Source organism: Aquarana catesbeiana, linkage group LG07 (genome assembly GCF_042186555.1).
Source record: "Aquarana catesbeiana isolate 2022-GZ linkage group LG07, ASM4218655v1, whole genome shotgun sequence".
In the NCBI taxonomy this organism is placed as follows: domain Eukaryota; kingdom Metazoa; phylum Chordata; class Amphibia; order Anura; family Ranidae; genus Aquarana; species Aquarana catesbeiana.
In genome coordinates this window covers 327951244-327969793 of record NC_133330.1, presented here as the reverse complement: position 1 = coordinate 327969793, position 18550 = coordinate 327951244, and the positions used below count along the sequence as shown (strand labels likewise).

Sequence of the window (18550 nt, the reverse complement as noted above, 5' to 3'; positions counted from 1 at the left end):
AGGGTATGGCTGGAAGAAAAGCTGAAACCCTACCTCCAAGCCACCTGTCTCAAAAGTGATCCACCATGAATCGCTCTTCAGAGGGTAATACAAATGTAAACTAATCCCTAACTATGGAACTATTTGTCCTAAATAATGACGTAATATTATTTATTTATCTATTTTTAGTGATACATTTACAATAAGGCCAGTGCCAAACTTCACTACAGATTTCCCTCTGCCAAGGCGCCATTTTTAGTAAGGGCAAAACCTCAGTACAGAGCGGATTCATACTGGCGGGCGCCATATTGGATGAGGTCAAGCCTCCCCACGGCAAATAAAACAAAACTCCGACCGGTCTTTTAAATTTCACACGTCTCTTAAAGACTACGCTGAACAAATACAGCATATCGTTCATATGAGCTTGTTGTAGAGAAAAAGAGCCTCCCCGTTCCCTTGGCAACAGAGTAGCAGCGTCCCGGTAGGGCGGTGACGTATATAGAGTCGCCGGATGATGACGTGTGAGAGCTGAGGTGGAAGACAGGCATGGAGGGGACTATGACAGCTGTGTGTGTGCTGCTGGCTCTGATTGTACGCTGGGCCGTGTCCCTGTATCCATACTCAGGTAATACTACAAGTCCCATCATTCCCCCATGTCCCTGTACTACGAGTCCCATCATTCCCCTGTGTCCCGGTACTACAAGTCTCATCATTCCCCCCCTGTGTCCCTGTTCTACAAGTCCCATCATTCCTCTATGTCCCTGCACTACAAGTCCCATCATTCCCCCCGTGTCCCTGTACTACAAGTCCCATCATTCCCCCGTGTCCCTGTACTACAAGTCCCATCATTCCCCCCGTGTCCCTGTACTACAAGTCCCATCATTCCCCCCGTGTCCCTCTACTACAAGTCCCATCATTCCCCCCCCCCCCCCGTGTCCCTGTACTACAAGTCCCATCATTCCCCCCCCCCCCGTGTCCCTGTACTACAAGTCCCATCATTCCCCCCCCCCCGTGTCCCTGTACTACAAGTCCCATCATTCCCCCCCCCCCGTGTCCCTGTACTACAAGTCCCATCATTCCCCCCCCCCCCGTGTCCCTGTACTACGAGTCCCATCATTCCCCCCGTGTCCCTGTACTACGAGTCCCATCATTCCCCCCGTGTCCCTGTACTACAAGTCCCATCATTCCCCCCGTGTCCCTGTACTACAAGTCCCATCATTCCCCCCCGTGTCCCTGTACTACGAGTCCCATCATTCCCCCCGTGTCCCTGTACTACGAGTCCCATCATTCCCCCCGTGTCCCTGTACTACAAGTCCCATCATTCCCCCCCGTGTCCCTGTACTACGAGTCCCATCATTCCCCCCGTGTCCCTGTACTACAAGTCCCATCATTCCCCCCGTGTCCCTGTACTACAAGTCCCATCATTCCCCCCGTGTCCCTGTACTACAAGTCCCATCATTCCCCCCGTGTCCCTGTACTACAAGTCCCATCATTCCCCCCCGTGTCCCTGCACTACAAGTCCCATCATTCCCCCCCGTGTCCCTGTACTACAAGTCCCATCATTCCCCCCGTGTCCCTCTACTACAAGTCCCATCATTCCCCCCCCCCCCCCGTGTCCCTGCACTACAAGTCCCATCATTCCCCCCCGTGTCCCTGTACTACGAGTCCCATCATTCCCCCCGTGTCCCTCTACTACGAGTCCCATCATTCCCCCCGTGTCCCTGTACTACGAGTCCCATCATTCCCCCCGTGTCCCTGTACTACAAGTCCCATCATTCCCCCCCGTGTCCCTGTACTACAAGTCCCATCATTCCCCCCCGTGTCCCTGTACTACAAGTCCCATCATTCCCCCCGTGTCCCTCTACTACGAGTCCCATCATTCCCCCCGTGTCCCTGTACTACAAGTCCCATCATTCCCCCCCCGTGTCCCTGTACTACAAGTCCCATCATTCCCCCCCGTGTCCCTGTACTACAAGTCCCATCATTCCCCCCGTGTCCCTGTACTACAAATCCCATCATTCCCCCGTGTCCCTGTACTACAAGTCCCATCATTCCCCCCCCCCCCGTGTCCCTGTACTACAAGTCCCATCATTCCCCCCGTGTCCCTGCACTACAAGTCCCATCATTCCCCCCCCCCGTGTCCCTGCACTACAAGTCCCATCATTCCCCCCGTGTCCCTGTACTACAAGTCCCATCATTCCCCCCCGTGTCCCTGTACTACAAGTCCCATCATTCCCCCCCCCCCGTGTCCCTGTACTACAAGTCCCATCATTCCCCCGTGTCCCTGTACTACAAGTCCCATCATTCCCCCCCCCCCGTGTCCCTGCACTACAAGTTCCATCATTCCCCCCCGTGTCCCTGTGCTACGAGTCCCATCATTCCCCCCGTGTCCCTGTACTACAAGTCCCATCATTCCCCCGTGTCCCTGTACTACAAGTCCCATCATTCCCCCCCCCCCGTGTCCCTGCACTACAAGTTCCATCATTCCCCCCCGTGTCCCTGTGCTACGAGTCCCATCATTCCCCCCCGTGTCCCTGTACTACAAGTCCCATCATTCCCCCCCCCCCCGTGTCCCTGTACTACAAGTCCCATCATTCCCCCGTGTCCCTGTACTACAAGTCCCATCATTCCCCCCCCCCCGTGTCCCTGCACTACAAGTCCCATCATTCCCCCCGTGTCCCTCTACTACGAGTCCCATCATTCCCCCCGTGTCCCTGTACTACAAGTCCCATCATTCCCCCCGTGTCCCTGTACTACAAGTCCCATCATTCCCCCCGTGTCCCTGTACTACAAGTCCCATCATTCCCCCCGTGTCCCTGTACTACAAGTCCCATCATTCCCCCCGTGTCCCTGTACTACAAGTCCCATCATTCCCCCCCGTGTCCCTGTACTACGAGTCCCATCATTCCCCCCCCCCGTGTCCCTGCACTACAAGTCCCATCATTCCCCCCCGTGTCCCTGTACTACGAGTCCCATCATTCCCCCCGTGTCCCTGTACTACAAGTCCCATCATTCCCCCCGTGTCCCTGTACTACAAGTCCCATCATTCCCCCCGTGTCCCTGTACTACAAGTCCCATCATTCCCCCCGTGTCCCTGTACTACAAGTCCCATCATTCCCCCCCCCCGTGTCCCTGCACTACAAGTCCCATCATTCCCCCCCGTGTCCCTGTACTACAAGTCCCATCATTCCCCCCCGTGTCCCTGTACTACAAGTCCCATCATTCCCCCCGTGTCCCTGTACTACAAGTCCCATCATTCCCCCCCCCCCCGTGTCCCTGCACTACAAGTCCCATCATTCCCCCCCGTGTCCCTGTACTACGAGTCCCATCATTCCCCCCCGTGTCCCTGTACTACGAGTCCCATCATTCCCCCCGTGTCCCTGTACTACAAGTCCCATCATTCCCCCCGTGTCCCTGTACTACAAGTCCCATCATTCCCCCCGTGTCCCTGTACTACAAATCCCATCATTCCCCCGTGTCCCTGTACTACAAGTCCCATCATTCCCCCCCCCCCGTGTCCCTGTACTACAAGTCCCATCATTCCCCCCCCCCGTGTCCCTGCACTACAAGTTCCATCATTCCCCCCCGTGTCCCTGTGCTACGAGTCCCATCATTCCCCCCGTGTCCCTGTACTACGAGTCCCATCATTCCCCCCCCCCGTGTCCCTGCACTACAAGTCCCATCATTCCCCCCCGTGTCCCTGTACTACGAGTCCCATCATTCCCCCCGTGTCCCTGTACTACAAGTCCCATCATTCCCCCCGTGTCCCTGTACTACAAGTCCCATCATTCCCCCCGTGTCCCTGTACTACAAGTCCCATCATTCCCCCCGTGTCCCTGTACTACAAGTCCCATCATTCCCCCCGTGTCCCTGTACTACAAGTCCCATCATTCCCCCCCCCCCCGTGTCCCTGCACTACAAGTCCCATCATTCCCCCCCGTGTCCCTGTACTACGAGTCCCATCATTCCCCCCGTGTCCCTGTACTACGAGTCCCATCATTCCCCCCGTGTCCCTGTACTACGAGTCCCATCATTCCCCCCCGTGTCCCTGTACTACGAGTCCCATCATTCCCCCCGTGTCCCTGTACTACAAGTCCCATCATTCCCCCCGTGTCCCTGTACTACAAGTCCCATCATTCCCCCCGTGTCCCTGTACTACAAGTCCCATCATTCCCCCCGTGTCCCTGTACTACAAGTCCCATCATTCCCCCCCCCCCCCCGTGTCCCTGTACTACAAGTCCCATCATTCCCCCCCGTGTCCCTGTACTACGAGTCCCATCATTCCCCCCGTGTCCCTGTACTACAAGTCCCATCATTCCCCCCCGTGTCCCTGTACTACAAGTCCCATCATTCCCCCCCGTGTCCCTGTACTACGAGTCCCATCATTCCCCCCGTGTCCCTGTACTACAAGTCCCATCATTCCCCCCCGTGTCCCTGTACTACAAGTCCCATCATTCCCCCCGTGTCCCTGTACTACAAGTCCCATCATTCCCCCCGTGTCCCTGTACTACAAGTCCCATCATTCCCCCCGTGTCCCTGTACTACAAGTCCCATCATTCCCCCCCCCCCCCCCCTGTCCCTGTACTACAAGTCCCATCATTCCCCCCGTGTCCCTGTACTACAAGTCCCATCATTCCCCCCCCCCCCCCCGTGTCCCTGTACTACAAGTCCCATCATTCCCCCCCGTGTCCCTGTACTACAAGTCCCATCATTCCCCCCCGTGTCCCTGTACTACAAGTCCCATCATTCCCCCGTGTCCCTGTACTACAAGTCCCATCATTCCCTACAATTTCTCGCAGGGCCGGGACATCCGTTTTTGTTTTTATCTTCTCTAGGTAGAAGAATGTTTTTAAAGCGAAATTGTATCTGTAGATTACACAAGTGTTTGGTGTTGTAGTTCTGTCCCCTCCCCCGGGGGGCGGGGAGTAATAGATATACAAGTGGATGTTCGTTTATAGGGGGGTCAGCTATGATGAAGGCTGTATGTGGCCGAAACGCGTTGGTTGATTTTGTGACGTTGGCTTTATATACTCTATAAATACTGGAACTCATCAGTGTGTGTCCCAGTTGTGGATCAACAGACAAGGTAGAGCGTAGAGCGGGTGAAACTCTTTTTTCTTTTCCTTCTCTCCAGCCAAAGCAATATTTTTTTTTTTTTTCCTTGTAGTAGTTTTGTTTGGAGCGGGGGAGGGTTAGAACCCCTGTTGGGGGGGGGGGGGGGCGGCTCTGTAGGAAAGGGCACTTCCCGGTCCTGGCTGGGGAAGTAACTGCTTCATTGGAGTCCAGGTGAGACATCAGGGTCTTTTAAGACCCCTGATGTTTCATTAAAGAGAACCTGTCACCAAATAATGCATCACAGGGGACTTTTTGTCTCCTATGTGATGAGGGGAAAAAAATAATTAGAGTTACACCCAAGAACTTAAATCCCCCCCTCCCCCCCCCCCCCCAAAATGTTATATATATTTTTTTTGTGTTACCTCCACCCTCACATACAAGCACATATGAGTGTAAATGTCTATGCATAAAAATGTTGATTACGCCACACATGTTGCATATCGCTGCGCATGCGGCAGGACTGAGAGCAATAATTTTAGGGTCATTTTTCACGGTTAATTCTAAACTGATGACCTTTATGGCAAATATCGGGTACCAAAGCTTGTTGCCATTTCACGGGCGCATGCAATTTTAAGGCTTGTTGGGTATCTATGTACTTGATGCACCCTCCTTTTTTATATTGTACCAAAAATCGAGTAATATGTTTTTTTTTTGGTTTTTTTGTTTGTTTTTGTTTTTTTTTTTTATGGGTCCTAAAAGTAACTTTAGTGTTTTTTTTTTTTTTTTTTTTTTTACTGAAATTTTGCATTTCATAAACCGTTTCTCTGATATCCTGTGACATAAAAATGTAACTACCGCTATTTTTTATTCTCCAGGCATCTGCTTTCAGAATGCATATCATGTTTTGGGGTGTTTTTATGTAATTTTTAGGCTTAAAATAATTTTTTTAGCCACTTCAATCCTGGGCACTTTTACCCCCTTCCTGTCCAGGCCCATTTTCAGCTTTCAGCGCTGTCACATTTTGAATGGCAATTGTGCGATCGATCACACAACATTGTACCCAAATGACATTCTTTTGGTGCAGCTCTGCATAGAAACCAATCAGCTTCCAGGTCTCTTTGCCAAACCTTAATAGAAGAAGCTGAAGTTAGAAGCTGATTGGCTCTCATGCAGAGCTGCAGCAGATTTTGCACCCTCCACTTTTAGTAAATCTCCCCCTTTCTATATAATCTATGACTGGGTGAGGATCCTTCTAGGACGGCTGTGTATGTTTATTTCTCACGACATCACAGACTGGCATCCTGGTACAGAACCGCTCCATGTGGAGCCCACAGGGGATTGTGGGTCACGGCGTGTGGTAGATGCTGCCACTCTATGAATGTTTATTCTGGGGGGGGGGGGGGGGGAGACGGCTCAGTTTATAAAAAGACAGACAAAGGACGCGGAGGTTAATCATATTAGTGGTGTTTTGGTTGGTGGTCGGAGGTACAGTGAACAGGTGCAGGCCGGGGCCCGGCATCCTCCCGTACAGAGAGGACATTCTGCCATGTCACAGGCTCCCCAAATAAATGATTTACTGTCCTCCCAATGCAGCCAGCACCATTCCATATCCCCTCTGTGCTCCTGGGGGGGGGGCATGGGAGCCGTGGGAAGGTTACACTCTCACTGCCTCAATGGGATACCAGCAGTAAATTTACCTCCAGGGGAAAATTCCTCCAGTTAGAGGATGGAAAACGCATTGTATACCGGAGCTGTGCCTCCGCAGTGTGCCGCCTGTCCTGCTCACCCAGGGCATGAGCGACACCCTGAAAGAAAAAATAGATGCCTGTCACCCCCCCCCCCCCCACCTTGTCCTCTGTCTTGCACAGTTGTACCGCCTCCTCTCCAGCAATGATATGGCTTACTCTGATTTCACTGCACACTGTGAGCTTCTCGCAATGTGCATTAGAAGCTGCTGCAAGTCAGAGCCCACCTCATTTGCTGGTTGGAGGACGTCCAGCATTATCTTGGGTCTTTTCTCCCCAGCCTGATTGTCCTTGGTCTGCCCCTGTCATTCATTGGATTTCAGTTCTTCAACATCACAATGTGGGTGTTACCTAGGGTGATGGTCTGCGTGCAAATTGTGTGTGTATTTTGTGGTTCCCGTGTGTGTGTGTGTGTGTGTGTGTGTGTGTGGGGGGGGTTTGTTTTTGTGGTTCCCTCTGGTGGTTTTATTTATTTATTTATTTTTTGCTCTTTTTTTCTTTTTTTTTTTTTTTTTGTGACTCCTTCTGGTGTTTTTTCTTTCTTTTTTGGGGGGTGGGGGTGTTTGTTTGCTTTGTTTTTTTTTTTTGTGGCTCCCTTTTGTCGCATGGTTTTGTTTTCTTTTTATTTTCTGGTGGTTGTTTGTTTTTTTGTTTTTTTGTGGTTCCCTCAAGTGTTGTGTGGTGTGCGTTTTGTTTTATTTATTTGCTGGCAGGTTTTAGTTTTTTACTATTCTATTTTGCATTGATAACACAGATCTTATTTCTTTTTATTTTCAGGAGCCAGGAAACCGCCAATATTTGGAGACTATGAAGCCCAGAGACACTGGCAAGAAGTCACACTTAACCTACCAGTCCAGCAATGGTTTGTACATCTGTAAACTGAATTATTCAGATGATAAAAATATTTCATTCTGATTGAGCAATATGCTTTAAATGTGAGATTTCTACACCACCCCCCCCCCACCCCCACCCGGGTAGCCCTCACTTATCTACCCAGAAGAGACAAAGATTGTGGCCACCCCCCCCCCAAAGAAATACAAGATCTTTAAAGTGTAAGTTCACCTTTACAGACAAACTATAAGGCGACCTTACACTGTCCCCCCCCCCTCCCCATCCCCTTCGGTCCTGCTGTACCCGAGTCCTGCAATCCCCCGCAGTCAGACATCGGGACGCCGCTTCACCGGGACAAGGGATTTAAAATTCCTGCGGCTAACTCTCAGAGTGTACGGAAAAGAGGAATTCTAATTGGTCAGCACCATCACATGGCACATGGAACGGCGCTGACCAATCAGAATCCGTCTAGCCGGTTCTGTCAGTGCTACGAGGAGAGCAAGCCGCAGGGATTTCAAATCCCCGGACCGACGTCTTGACTGTGGAGGATTGAGGGATGCTGGTATAGTGGGATGGGGAGGGGGGCCAGTGTAAGGTCACCTTACAGATTTTCTGTAAAGCTGAACTTACACTTTAAAGCTGTATAGAGCCTTTATTTATTTCAGGTACTTATATAGCGCTGTCAATTTACGCAGCGCTTTACATATACATTGTACATTCACATCAGTCTCTGCCCTCAAGGAGCTTACAATCTAAGGTCCCTAACTCACATTCATACATACTAGGGACAATTTAGACAGGATCCAATTAACCTACCAGCATCATTTTATTTTTATTTTTACATATATGCTTAAAACCCAACTTTGGGAAATGTAAACCTCCTCTCTTGCAGTGTGGTTGTGCCCACACTACAGCCTTGGCCAAAAGTTTTGAGAATGACACAAATATTAATTAGTCTGCTGCTTTTTAGATTAGGTTTTTGTCAGATGTTACTCTGGTATACTGAAGTATAATTACAAGCATTTCATAAGTGTCAAAGGCTTTTATTGACATTGAATTACATTAAAGCGGAGCTCCACCCAAAAGGAGAAGCTCCGCTTGTTTGCTCCCCCCCCCCCACCTCAGTGCCATATTTGTCACCTTGCGGGGGGAGAGGGACATGTACCCATTCCCACTTCCAGGGGGGACTTCGCCGTGGCGAGATCCCTTGAAAGTTCAGCCTCTTTCCTTCGCCGCCGGACCAGTTAGAAAGCACAGCGTGCTTCGTGCATGCGTAGTAGAGAACCAGCTGTGAAGCCGAAAGGGGCTCTGGGCTTCAGCAAAATGGCAGCCTGCCAAAAAAAAAAACCGGAGCAATGCTGGAGGCAAATTTGCAGCACACGATTTCCGCTTTCCACAGTCCCCACTGCAAGAGGGAGTATTTTATTTCTACTTTTCTTGGAGTTCGGCTCTAAAAAGTAATCTGGAAAGCAAAACCCTTTCTTACCTGCACTGCCTTATGAGCTGTTATCCCTTTTGTTTTAGTGCTTTGCCCGGATGTCTCATCATTTCGGAGATACCCTGAAATAGTTTGTGTTTGTCTTTTACACAGGTACTTCAACTCAACCGACAATGACCTTCTCTACTGGGGTCTGGATTACCCCCCTCTGACGGCCTATCACAGCCTCCTCTGCGGGTACATGTAAGTACTAAATACATTTTTTTTTTAAGTTTAAAAACATGAAATGTTTTTTTTTTCACTGCTCATTACAAAAGCACATAACTTTTTGTTCCTGTGTCTATATGTAGGATCTTGTCTGTACAATGTATGCATGTAGAATTAGTGGTAATGTTTACGGTCATATAGTATAAATATACTTTTTTGGCCACCACCGCCGCCACTGCTCAGATGTGATGTGTAAATATACACCATGTGCAGTGCTGCACCACTGATTACACACTTGATTTTTTTTGACTATTGATTTTATAATTGATTTTACTGACAGTCCTGAATGAGTCTTCATGCGCAAAATGACTGAATGCCGGTCTTTCTGTGCATGAGCTGTCACATGAATGCCTCATTCAGAGGCAACATGTAAATACTGTATCTGTAGTGCATTGTTGACACTTACATGTCAGCCCTGAGCAGCAGTGGCGTCCATTAGGGTCCATGTACGCTGGATGATAGGTACCCTAGGCCAGTGAAGGTGAACGTTGGCACCCCAGATGTTTTGGTACTACATTTCCCATGATGATCATGTACTCTATAGTGTAGTTGAGCATCATGGGAAATGTAGTTTCAAAACATCTGGGGTGCCACTGCCAAGGTTCGCAATCACTGCCCTAGGCTCACACTAGGATATGGTGTGGGGAAACCCGCGATCCGTGCACATTTTCTCCACTGCATTCAAATCGCACTGCCCTAGCAATCTGCAGCGGGTGTCAGTGCAAACTTAAACAACACCCCAAAAGCAGGTCGCAAACGCTGTGCATTTCCCTGCACCAGATCACGTGGTACAAAACGACCACGTGATTCGGTTGCAGCATGGTACCAAAATTGGTGCATGCACGACTTTGGTGCAAAGTGAGCCCTTTCATTTTGAATTACACCACACTGAATCGCATGTGACTTGCACAGGAAAGCTGTGCAGTTTCTGTGCGATTTCATATGTGCTTCATAGTGTGAACCAAGGCTAAATGTTATCATTTTATCAAACATTTAATTGCATACATCATCAAATATGGTCCTTACTCAGGACTTCAGATGCAGATTTTACTAGTTTTGGTTTATGGAGCTTTACACTGTCTACCAGAGCAGAGTAGTGTGCATGGGCCCATAAGTTACAATTAATGCTGCATTCAGTTTAATTTAAATTATACATCAGAATGCAGGAAATGATACGCCTGTGTGCATGATCCCTTAAAGGGGTTGTAAACCCTCAAGGTTTTTCACCTTAATGCATTCTATGCATTAAAGGGGAGTTCTGCTTAAAAAAAAAAAATTAAGTCAGCAGCTTCGAATACTGCAGCTGCTGACTTTTAATAATTGGACACTTGCCTGTCCCAGAGTCCAGCAATGCGGGGAAGGAAGCCCCGCTCGTCTCCCCCTCCTCTCTGCGGCGCGGCATTGTAATTGTGGGCGCCCGGCTGTGGCTTCACAGCTGGGCACCCACTGCGCATTCGCGAGCCGTGACTGGCCGGGCAATCATCTGGGATCTGTGATGTGATGTGTCCCAGATGATTCCAGAGAGGGAGGGGGGGAGAGGTGATCTCCCTTCCGGTGCCGCGGCGCGCCGGGAGGAAGTGGGAACTGGAACCCTCTAAAAAGAGGGTACTGCCCCCCCCCTCCCAAAAAAAAAGGACATGCCAAATGTGGCATGTCAGGGGTTCGCCTCCCTTAAAGCGGAAGTTCCATTTTTGGGTGGAACGCCGCTTTTAAGGTGAAAAACCTTCTGTAGTGCAGCAGCCCCCCCAGAGACCGCCCGCGCAAGTGCCCCCATGGAAATCGGCTCTCCGTGGGGGTATTCAAAGAGTAGGAGCCAGGAGCACTGCTGGGGGACCCCAGAAGAGGAGGATCAGGGCCCCTCTGTGCAAAACTCCTGCACAGAGGAGCGGTAAGTATGACCTGTTTGTTATTTATTTATTTATTTATTTTTTTTAAATGAACCTTTTACAACTCCTTTTAAGCCAGCCATAGGTGGAACGATTTTTTTTTTTTTTTCTTTCCTGCAATCATGTGTTGCAGGAAAGAAAATTGCTAGTTTTCCCCATCAACACTGTTAGTGTTGATGGGGGAATCCCTCCCGCTAGCAATAATCGCATTTAAAATCCGACAGGCTAGTTGTACCCAAGTTTATCAATCCATCAAATTGGGTGCATTACTCCTGCCCATATTTGGTTCAAATCTCGGCCGGTTCCTGCTGAATTGGCTGAGAGTTAATGGCCAGCTGTAGTTTGCAGGGTGTGCGTCCAGCTTCTGTTGTGTCTCCGCTGTTTTGCATTGTTACATCTAATCGTGTGAAGATTATTTTACAGTGCAAGTTATCAGTCTTTCTGGGGGCTTTCCTTGCTACATAGAAAGTGACAGCAGAAAAAAAGACCCAGTGGTCCATCAAGTCTGCCCTTCTTTCCCCCTTCTTTTTTTTTTTTTTTTTTATACATTATTTATTTCAATTTTTTTCGTTCACTTTTTTTTCTAGAGTATACATCTATGTTTGTCCCGAGCATGTTTGAATTCTGTTGCCGATGAGTATTTCTATCACATAATATATTTTCTGTTGTAGAGCCCGTGCCATCAATCCAGACTGGGTTGCCTTAACTTCATCCAGAGGGTATGAAAGCCCCCAGCACAAGCTGTTCATGCGTGTGACTGGTATGTATATTTCTAGCAGTCGCTGCCTGAGATTCCTTCAGCTTTATACATTTACAACGTATTTTCCTTGTGCCAGCAGCAATAGATCAGGACTACCTCACCCTGTATGCATGTAGTGTGGTAGACATTTATACTTCTACACAGAAATGAATATTAATACATTGTTTTTCTACGCCGTGTATCCGACTCTGGTTTTTCAAAGCCTGGGGCTGTCAGGGCTGGAAAAAAAAAGTGTGTGCCCACGTTTTCCTGACCCTGTCAGCTGAACACTTGAGATAATAAACACGAATGCCCGGTTCACACTAGTGCGATGCCAGAAATTGCATGTGATACGCACCGCATTACTGTGCAGATCACATGTGATGTCTGTGCGATGTGATTTCAGCCATAAAAACTGTATGGGGGACCTTTTTTGAGATTAAGGGGAATGCTGAATACAAGCCAGGTCTTCTCATCCAACATCAGTACCTGACCATGGCATGCATTAAAAGGGGATCAACGCCAGAGATAAAACGATAATTCTCCCGCTCTACATGACTCTGGTCCGGCCGCTCCTGGAGTATGCTGTCCAGTTCTGGGCACCAGTCCTCAGGAAGGATGTACTGGAAATGGAGCGAGTACAAAGAAGGGCAACAAAGCTAATAAAGGGTCTGGAGGATCTTAGTTATGAGGAAAGGTTGGGAGCACTGAACTTATTCTCTCTGGAGAAGAGACGCTTGAGAGGGGATATGATTTCAATATACAAATACAGTACTGGTGACACCACAATAGGGAGAAAACTTTTACGCAGAAGGGAGTTTAACAAGACTCGTGGCCACTCATTACAATTAGAAGAAAAGAATTTTAACCCTAAAGTGGAGTTCCACACAAAAATGGAACTTCCGCTTTTCGGAACCCTCCCCCCCTCCAGTGTCACATTTGGCACCTTTCAGGGGGGAGGGGGTGCAGATACCTGTCTAAGACGGGTATTTGCATCCACTTCCGGCATAGACTCCCATGGGAGTCTACGCCTCTTCCTGTCCCTCCGCGCTGTCTCCTGGGAAACACACAGGTCCCAGGAGATAGCGGGGACAAGTTACGATGCGCAGCGCGACTCGCGCATGCGCAGTAGGGAACCGGGAAGTGAAGCCACAACGCTTCACTTCCTGATTCCCTCACCTAGGATGGCAGCAGCAGCTGACGAGAACCGAGCGGGTTATCGGCCTCGGCTGCCGACATCGCTGGACCCCGGGACAGGTAAGTGGCCATTTATTAAAAGTCAGCAGCTGCAGTATTTGTAGCTGCTGGCTTTTAATATATTTTTTTTTTTTTTTAGGTGGACTCCCTCTTTAAACTACATAGAGGGTTCTTTACTGTAAGAGTGGCAAGGATGTGGAATTCCCTTCCACAGGCGGTGGTCTCAGCGGGGAGCATGGATAGTTTCAAGAAACTATTAGATAAGCACCTGAACAACCGCAACGTACAGGGATATACAATGTAATACTGACATATAATCACACACATAGGTTGGACTTGATGGACTTGTGTCTTTTTTAAAACTTACCTATTATGTAACCTCACTAAGGCCCCTTTCGCACTTGTGCGACTTGTCCTGCCACTTGTGACTGCAAAGTCGCATGACAAGTCGTACCCCATGATTTCCAATGGGTACCGACCATATCTATGCGACTTCAAAGTAGTCCCTGCACTACTTTGGTCCAGCTATTGATGTGACACAGGCATTGCTTCAAGTCGCGTTAAAAGTTGTGCGACTTTCAGGTCATAGAAGTGTGAAAGGGGCCTAATTTTGACTGAATGGGCACAAATTTTCCAGAGAGACCCTCCAAAATCTGTGGGATGTCGCCCAGAAAGAGTGGAGGCTGCAAAGAAGGGGGAGGAGGTGGACAGCTCTACATTAATACCTGTGGTTTGGAATGAATAGGCTTGTATAGGGGTGGTTGGTATGTAAGATTAATATCTAGTTAGTTGTGGATGTGTGAGAAATGTTTGTGGTTTTGTGCAGTGCACACTAAAGTGCGTAGGATGGGTATATCATTTTTTCTATCTTTTTGTCTTGCAGTTCTAGTAGCTGACTTGATCATTTACATCCCTGCGGTTATCCTGTATTGTTCCTACCTGCAAGAAACTCCCAAGAGAAGAGTAAGTGATGACTGAGCATTCTGTACCCCTCACCCAGTGGGTGCCGAGTGACTGAAATCTCTTCCTGGTTGGCACTGTGCCCTTCCAGCTTCACAGTATTTTTGTTTAATTTCTCAGGAGGGCTCTGTCTGCATTACATTTGTACACTCACCGGCCACTTTTATTTGGTACATCTGTTCAATTTGGCAACACAAATTGCTAAATAATCAGCCAGCAACTCAATGCATTTAGTCATCTAGACGTGGTGAAGACTACTTGCTAAAGTTCAAACTGAGCATCAGAATGGGGAAGAAAGGGGATTTAAAGGGGTTGTAAAGGTAGTGTTTTTTTTTTTTTTTTTTTTTTTTTAAAATAACAAACATGTTATACTTACCTTCACTGTTCGTTTTGCACAGAGTGGCCCCGACCCTGCTCTTCTGGGGTCCCTCGGCGGCTGTTTCAGCTCCTCCCCACAAGAATTAACCACCTTAATGCGAGCTCCCTCGCATGGTGGTTAGTTCTTGCGTTGCACGCTCCCGTGATACAGCCGGCGGCTATAGCCGCTCACTGTATCACTCGGCCCCGAACCCCCCCCCCCCCCGCACCGCATCATTGGATGTGATTGACAGCAGCACGAGCCAATGGCTGCGCTGCTTTCAACCCATCCACTGTAGAAAATCAGCGGCCAGGCTGAGCGGCGAAATGGATGTCGGGAGCGAGCGGCTGACTTTTCGAGGGGTCAGGTGGGTAAAACGGGGGGGCTGGGGGCGGCGGTATTGTCAGAAGTTTTTTTTAGCTTAATGCATAGAATGCATTAAGGTGAAAAAATGTTTACCTTTTACAACCCCTTTAAGTGACTGAGAACGTGGCATGGTTGTTGGTGCCAGACGGGCTGGTCTGAGTACTTCAAAAACTGCTGATCTCCACTTTTATTCCTATTACAAGGAATGTAAACATCCCTTGTAATAGGAATATGGCATGACAGGTCCTAAGACCCCACATCTCAACTCTAGGCTGGGAAGTTTATTCAGCGTGAAATGGAGCTTAGCTATGTAGCATGAGGCTGTATGTTCTGCAATATTTACATTTTTAGTAAACTCATTCAACGAATCCAAGCTCTGCAAGCTGAGATAACATGCACTACATTGATGAATTAACACAATTTCACAGTAACCATGAGATGAAACAAAGTTCCGGAATATTCCTTTATCCCATTGTTTTGCATAGGGATGCACCAATACCATTTTTTTTACAATGAGTACAAGTACCGATTTTTTTTTTTAGTACTTGCTGATACCAATTACCGATACCTACCGCAACTGTTTTGTTTTAACTTCAGCTGTCAGCAATGATACAAAGCATTGAAAAGTTATTTACAAATGAAATAAATTAGATTTTTTTTTTTTTTTTTTTTTTTTTTTTTTCAATTTAGCGCCTTTTCAATGTGAAATGTGTAAAAAATTTTCAACAAAGCAAACAAAAAAGTTTTAATTGTTTATCGTTTATAAAATAGACAACAACAAAAAAAGCAGGAAAATAATTAAATGGAGGAGAATAGGGAGTAAGTGCCGGTTCACACAGGGGCGGCACGACTTGCAGGTCGCCTCAGCGAGGCGACCTGCAAACGACTTCCGAGGCGACTTGCAAAATGACTTCTGTATAGAAGTCTATGCAAGTCGCCCCCAAAGTAGTACAGGAACCTTTTTCTAAGTCGGAGCGACTTGCGTCGCTCCTATTAGAACGGTTCCGTAGCACAGAACGGGAGGCGACTTGTCAGGCGACTAGGTCGCCTGACAAGTCGCCCCTGTGTGAACCGAGCCTTAATGAAGGCTGATTAGAGTAAATTAAGGGGTTAAACAGAGGAACATTTGTTCATCCCTTTGATCTGCAGATGAAGAAACAGAAATATACAAAAAGAAACAATGTTTCTTTTTATTTTAGTGTTTCGGGGCTGAGCAATGTTTTTTTTTTTTTTTTTTTTTTAACGGCTCCAATTACCGGACTTCTTTAACACAGGGGAGACCCCACCGACAGCTCAAAGAACTGAGCCTGAAAGTATCAGTTTCAGGTATCGGTGCATTTACATGAGTAACGATACTTGTGCAAATACTCGGTATCGGCACCGATACTAGTATCAGTGCAACCCTAGTTTTGCAAATCTATGTACACTACAAACTGTATGATTGAATCAATTCTGATATCGCTGTTTTGCTAACCTGACATTTTCTTCTAAATAGGAAACCTTCATTTTTTTTTTTTTTTTGCAAAAATTAACCACTTCAATACCAGCACTTTCGCCCCCTCCTGCCCAGGACAAATTTCTGCTTTCGGCGCTGTCGCAGTTTTATGACAATTGCGCGGTCATACAACGCTGTACCCAAACTAAATTTTTATAATTTTCTTGCCACAAATAGAGCTTTCTTTTGGTAGTATTTGATCACCACTGGGGTTTTTATTTTTTGCTAAACCAACTAAAGACCAAAATTAAAAAAAAAAAAAAATGTGTTTTTCTTTTGTTTCGGTTATAAAATTTTGTTTTCTCCTTCTCTGACGTGCACTGATGAGGCGGCACTGATGAGTGGGCACTGATATTTATAATTGATAGGCGGCACTGATTGGCTGACAGGTGGCACTGATGGGCAGCACTTATGATGAGGTACTGATTAGGTTTTGACAGGTGTTACTGTAGGGCAATGATTGGCAATGTGATGGGTACTGACTGGCACTGTGGTGGGCACTATATGGCACTTTATTGGGCACAGATAGGCAATCCTGAAGGGGCACTGACTGGGTACCTTTTTGGCACATCTGATGGAGCTGTGCTGATAATTAATGTGTTGATTATCAGCACAGACCCCCCCTCTGACAGGGAGAGCCAAGGAATGCTGTTTACTGGCACTTCCTGGTTCACGTGATGATCAGCTGTGATTGGTCACAGCTGATCACGTGGTAAGAAGCCTCTGACAGAGGCTTCTTATCACAATCAGAGATGCGGCGTGTCAGACTGACACGCCGCACTCGCGATCGCCGTGCTGTGCGCCCTCCTGGCATGTTATCCCGCTGGACGTCATATGACGCCCAGTCAGGATAACAGAACCACTTCCCGGGCTTCAATCTGTTATTGACCGGGCGGGAAGTGGTTAAAGATTCGATTTACCAGCAAGAATAAGTCCTTACATTTAAAGAGCACCTGTCATTTCAGATCCATCATGGCAGCACCTGTTAGCGGGCATCCACCTTTCCTTTACCTTGTTGTGTCACTGCCACATCACCAGCCGTCCCATTAAAGTGAATTGGACTGTCGGTGAGTCAACAGCGGGTTAGAGGAGGAGCCAACAGCGGGTCAGAGGAGGAGCTGCTGCGGGTCAGAGATGACAGGTGCTCTTTAACCACTTCCCGACCGCCGCACGACTATATACGTCCCAAGTTTGAACGGGGATATCGTTGTTATGGCAGCAGCTAGCTGCCATAACCCCGGTATCCCCGTTTTCGTGCGGCGGCCGGCTTTCAGATAAAAGTGGTCCCTGCGGCGGATTCGCCGCGAGATCACTTTTATCGGTGGCGGGAGAGGGCCCCCCCCCCTCCCGCCACGATCCGGTGCCCTCCGCCGCTTACTGGAGCCGTCAGTAGCGGCGGAGGCGATCGCGTCCTTCTGCCTGGTGTGTCTGGAGACAAGTGAGGCCAAGATGGCGCTCACTCGTCTCCAAGATACTGCTGGGCGGAAGCGACGTCAAAACGTCACTTCCGTCCACGCCTCTTAAAGGCATATTTTTTCAAATGTCATTTTTCTAAATGACTTTTTTTTTTTTTATTGCATTTTAGTGTAAATATGAGATCTGATGTCTTTTTGACCCCAGATCTCATATTTAAGAGGTCCTATCATGCTTTTTTCTATTACAAGGGATGTTTACATTCCTTGTAATAGGAATAAAAGTGACACAATTTTTTTTTTTTTTTTTTTTAAACAGTGTAAAAATAAATAAAATATTTTAAAATAAATAATAAAAATAAAAAAAAAATTTTTTAAAACCCCCCTGTCCCGACGAGCTCGCGCGCAGAAGCGAACGCATACGCGAGTAGCGCCCGCATATGAAAACGGTGGTCAAACCACACATGTGAGGTATCACAGCGACCGGTAGAGCGAGAGCAATAATTCTAGCCCTAGACCTCCTCTGTAGCGCAAAATATGCAACCTGTAGAATTTTTTAAACGTCGCCTATGGAGATTTTTGAGGGTAAAAGTTTGACGCCATTCCACGAGCGGGCGCAATTTTCAAGCATGACATGTTGGGTATCAATTTACTTGGCGTAACATTATATTTCACAATATAAAAAAAAATTGGGATAACTTTACTGTTTTATTTTTTTATTCAAAGAAGTGAATTTTTTCCAAAAAAAGTGCGCTTATAAGACCGCTGCGCAAATACGGTGCAAAAAAAAGTATTGCAATGACCGCCATTGTATTCTCTAGG

At 47.7% G+C, this 18550-nt stretch overlaps 1 protein-coding gene across 1 annotated transcript in view; it reads left to right on the top strand.

Moving 5' to 3' along the window:
* The first annotated feature begins 408 nt into the window (after positions 1–408).
* Positions 409–18550, top strand: part of ALG6 (ALG6 alpha-1,3-glucosyltransferase) — a 67986-nt gene continuing 49844 nt past the window's right edge. Inside the window, exons 1-5 of the mRNA XM_073593818.1 lie at positions 409–604; positions 7557–7641; positions 9202–9291; positions 11873–11961; positions 14021–14100. Of these exons, the coding sequence (XP_073449919.1) occupies positions 526–604; positions 7557–7641; positions 9202–9291; positions 11873–11961; positions 14021–14100 (423 nt within the window). The 5' untranslated portion in view covers positions 409–525. The remainder of the gene's footprint in view (positions 605–7556; positions 7642–9201; positions 9292–11872; positions 11962–14020; positions 14101–18550) is intronic.